We start from the raw sequence: 4337 nt of genomic DNA on the forward strand, positions 1-4337 counted from the left end.
ATAAATCTATTATTTATTCTGTACTATATAAATTTCCCACAAATTCATATTTATACGATTACCTCAATAAATCTAGGTGCATGTGCGTTGTAATGAAAAAAATATTAAACGCGGTAACATCAAGCATAAACTTAAAGTATGGAGATGTGTATACGCTACGAGAGTGTTGCTGAAAGAATACATCGGGAGTGATGTCATAGTTTAATTTCAGATGTGATCAAAAAAAGAAAGAAGATTATTCGCTAATTTTTCTTCTAATCTCCTTATTTATTTTTATTAGTAAAACATATGCCATATTCGTAGTTGGTAACGAGGTGAGGAAGCTGGAGGAAAAGTGTGGATAGTAAAAGTGGATAAATTATTGAATTTTAAGAGTTTTATTATATATGAGAAGAGTAGGGGAAGATGTGATGCGGGAAACTTATATAGTACAGAATAAATAATAGATTTATTGATTGATCTTATAAATATGAATTTGCATTAGAATGGAGAAAAATATAGTACAACAAAGTTAGCCGTGTAAATATGCGGTCCACCTTTCTAGTTTCAATGCATTTTTCAAGAACAATTGTATTTGTACAAACCTAATAAGATGACAATATTATGAAAAAATATTTTAAGCTAAATCTATACTGACCATTTTCATGTCTACAATATTTATATTTTCTTGAAGTTCTATATTCTTTAGAGAAGTTTGATTGCACGTAATATTTGTCAATATGAAAATAGACTAAGCTGGTGCACGTGCTTTGCACATCTGACGGCAGCACATGGGATCCACAGGATGCACTGGAGAACACGGGACGTGCGGACGCATGGACGCGACAGAGCGTATGGGAGGCTGGAGGGCCCACACGAGGGCCAGGGCCCAGGCGGGAGGCAAAGCGGCAGACCACGATAACAAATATTTTAAGTAACTAGGAACTACATGTGCGTTACCATGGAGTACAATATTTATAGTAAATAATATGGTTGATTGGATGTTCTTTTTATTATCGCTCCCGTGCTGTCGATGTAGTCAGTTCAAAGTTGAGCGTGGTGATGAATCAGGTGATGAGAGGGGATACAGCGTTGGTGGGCCAGTGAGACGGGGCGTGGGTTGAACGGTGAAAGAAATCGAGTATTTATTGAGTGATATGAGGTGAGTAATTTTTATATAATTTAAAATTAGTTTGTAAGATGTGAAAATAGACAGTATAAAAATAGTACTATGTAATTTTTAAATAAGTAGAAATAGATAGATTCCTAGAAAAGTAGAGATAGAGATATTCGGTCCGACTCAATAACGGCTAGGCCTGACATTTCTACCATAGAAGGCCACATTACAAAAAGCAGAAGTCAGCCCAGATTAAATCCTCCTTTTTGAAGGCCTGGCCCGATATTTGCTGAAGGCTCATCAAAGCCGCAAAGCCCTTCTCAACGAGGTACCACGAGTGGCACTGACAAGCGACAACTGGCGAGGAGGAGGTGAGTGGTGAGAGCGTGGGATCGTTCATGGACTCCGCGGCGGAGCCCCTCCTGCCGCAGCCGGCGACCGCCCTGGACCACCTCGGCCGGCCGGTCTCCCACCTCACATCCGGCCGGTGGCCAGCTGCCGTCTTCATCATCGGTACCCAACATGCAACCCCGAAGTGGTCAACCGCTAAACGTCATCCCTGTCGCGATTCCATCACTCTCTAATCCCCGCGTCGCCGTCGGTGTGCCGCAGGGGTGGAGATCTCGGAGCGGTTCGCTTTCGCTGGCATCTCGGGGAACCTGATCAGCTACCTGACCGGCACGCTCGGGCAATCCACGGCGTCGGCAGCGGCGGCCATCAACGCGTGGAACGGCGCCGCGCTGATGCTGCCGCTGCTCGGTGCCGCCGTCGCCGACTCCTGGCTCGGCCGCTACCGCACCGTCATCGGCGCCTCCCTCCTCTACATCCTGGTATGCTGTATACTGCTCTCGCCTCACAGATTCTCGAACGAACGGCAGTTACCCTAGGCTCGACTGCTATAGCTTGTAGACAATGTACTCAGATCTCAGCTACTAGCATGCTCTTAAAACTAAAGTAATCCACGAGTACTATGAAATTTGTTTCAAAATCGATGAATGCTTCTGAAGGAAATTAGAACACATTCTGGTGAACTTTCGCTATGAATGGCTCCTTTGGAGTTAACCATAGGATCCTTGATGGAGTTTATTGAGTTCAACTGATCTTGTCAGTCTGTTCATTGTTCAGCCTTCATGATCCAACTCCACTTATGACTTACCCCATGTGTGACACTACACTTTTACCCATCGACTGCAGGTTCAGATAGGACTGTTGGCTGTTGCTCTCCTGTAGTTTCCATTTAGAAAAGATCCAACTCCACTATTCTTGAATGGACAGTCGACATTGAGCTCCACTGGATAAAAAATTACCCCTGGCACAAACGGTTAATATACAATCACTAAACCTTATCTTTTGAAGAATCGGATCATGTAAAACATAACTATATAGATCTCTTTGGTGTTTTTAGTTGATGATTGATGTCTTATGCATAAGAGCCTGGGGAAAAACAATCAACGTGTTATGCATCACAGCTATAATGATAGTCAGTTTTCTGGATTGTGCTGTATGCAAATTTCACTGAATTGTATTGACCATCTAGGGACTTGGCATGCTCACCCTATCATCAATTCTTGTGCCACAACAACCGCCACAATTTGGATACCATGTGGATTCTTCTGTATCATGGACTTCGGGTATTCAATTAGCTTTCTTCTATGCGTCCCTGTATACAGTGGCCTTTGCTCAAGGTGGCCATAAACCTTGTGTCCAAGCATTCGGGGCAGACCAATTTGATGAGAATGACCCTGAAGAATGTGCCTCAAGGAGCTCCTTCTTCAATTGGTGGTACTTTGGGACGTATGGAGGCAATATTATTACAGTTTCCATCTTGAATTACATTCAAGATAACGTAAGCTGGCAGTTTGGGTTTGGAATCCCATGCATCGTTATGTCTCTTTCTCTTGCAGTTTTCTGGGTTGGGTCCAAGAAATATCGCTTCTATCCTCCTAGAAGTAGCGAAGGGCTATTTGGACATATCAGCAAATTGCTTCAAGAATGGATTCAACGCTGGTGTGCATCATGGTGTCCAAAGTATGTTCATTTTGAAACTGTCGTTGAGCTCATTAATTTGATCATTTTGATCTACCACCTTATTGTCTGTTTTTTCTGGGTATGCAGATCATCCGATGATTCTCACTGTGCAGCATCGTCATCATCTAAGGGAGATAAGCATGACGTAGAAAAGAAGTGCTATCCCTATGAGGCAGTTGCGGTGCTTAAATTACTCCCAATAGGAGCAACCTGCCTGGTCTATGCAGTTGTTTTTGCCCAGTGGATGACAGTCTTCACTAAGCAAGCAAGTACACTAGATAGGTGGATAGGTAGCATACAAATACAGGTACCAGCTGCTACCCTTCAAAGCCTGATTAGTGTGTCAGTCGTCGTCTTTGTTCCTATATATGACCAGATCCTCATTTCGCTAGCTAGGAAATACTCGAAGAACCCTTGTGGCATCACAACGTTGCAACGTATTGGAATTGGCTTGGTTATCTCTGTGATTCTGATGGTTGTCGCAGCCCTTGTGGAGATGAGAAGGCTCAGGATAGCAAGAGACTATGGCTTAGTGGACAAACCTGAGGTCACAATACCTATGAGCTTTTGGTGGGTAGTCCCTCAATTCGTTCTGTCTGGCTTGGCGGACGTGTTCACAATGGTCGGCTTGCAAGAATTTTTCTACGACCAAGTACCAGATGGTTTGCGCAGTTTGGGCCTTGCATTATACTTGAGCATATTTGGAATTGGGAGCTTCATCAGTAGCTTTCTTGTGTATGCAATCGACAAGGTAACAAGTAGAAGCGGAGATAGTTGGTTCTCTAACAATCTGAACCGAGGGCACCTTGATTACTTCTACTGGCTTTTGGCTGTGCTCAATGTTTTTGGGTTGGCTGCTTTCCTGTATTTTTCACAAATGTATACCCACAAGAAAAAGAGTGTTTCAATACAGTGATTTTCTGCCAACACCCATCAGAGATAAATATGCCGAGCAATCATGGCTGGTGTCTGTGAAAGTTATATATGCAAAGGCTATCAGGCTGGAAGATGACTTACAGCTTTCTTATGTTGTTGTACAATGTACAGTGCCTATCAGCGGGGAACACGTACTGTCATAACCAGCTTGGTTAGATCCCAGCGATCATATGTTCAATTCAACAAAATTGCTGTCTTTGAGCTGAAAATATGCAAAATCATGCAATAGGAATGTGCAGCATAAGCTCTATGTAACAACAAAAATATATATATACCG

General features: G+C 43.0%; 1 protein-coding gene across 3 annotated transcripts; it reads left to right on the forward strand.

The window, feature by feature from the left end:
* The first annotated feature begins 1407 nt into the window (after positions 1-1407).
* LOC133925342 (protein NRT1/ PTR FAMILY 5.10-like) lies at positions 1408-4131 on the forward strand. Of its 3 annotated transcripts, none has more exons than XM_062371298.1 (5): positions 1408-1609; positions 1709-1926; positions 2767-2890; positions 3001-3124; positions 3212-4131. In XM_062371298.1, the coding sequence occupies exons 1-5, from the start codon at positions 1495-1497 to the stop codon at positions 4038-4040; spliced, it is 1410 nt and encodes a 469-aa protein (XP_062227282.1). In that variant the 5' UTR covers positions 1408-1494; the 3' UTR covers positions 4041-4131. The 3 variants fall into 3 exon arrangements, with proteins under 3 accessions (XP_062227282.1, XP_062227287.1, XP_062227273.1); XM_062371303.1 differs by having other exon boundaries at positions 2767-2878; XM_062371289.1 differs by having other exon boundaries at positions 2634-3124.
* The last annotated feature ends 206 nt before the right edge of the window (positions 4132-4337 follow it).

This window comes from Phragmites australis, chromosome 1, assembly GCF_958298935.1.
Source record: "Phragmites australis chromosome 1, lpPhrAust1.1, whole genome shotgun sequence".
Taxonomy (NCBI): domain Eukaryota; kingdom Viridiplantae; phylum Streptophyta; class Magnoliopsida; order Poales; family Poaceae; genus Phragmites; species Phragmites australis.

What these genes read in the sequence shown, in the direction of transcription:
- LOC133925342 (XM_062371289.1), top strand. Translation starts at nt 1,495, where the DNA reads ATGGACTCCGCGGCGGAGCCCCTCCTGCCGCAGCCGGCGACCGCCCTG. An exon ending in AGCTGCCGTCTTCATCATCG is followed by an intron (nt 1,610 to 1,708) that starts GTACCCAACATG and finishes GGTGTGCCGCAG; the next exon opens with GGGTGGAGATCTCGGAGCGG. An exon ending in TGTGCATCATGGTGTCCAAA is followed by an intron (nt 3,125 to 3,211) that starts GTATGTTCATTT and finishes CTGGGTATGCAG; the next exon opens with ATCATCCGATGATTCTCACT.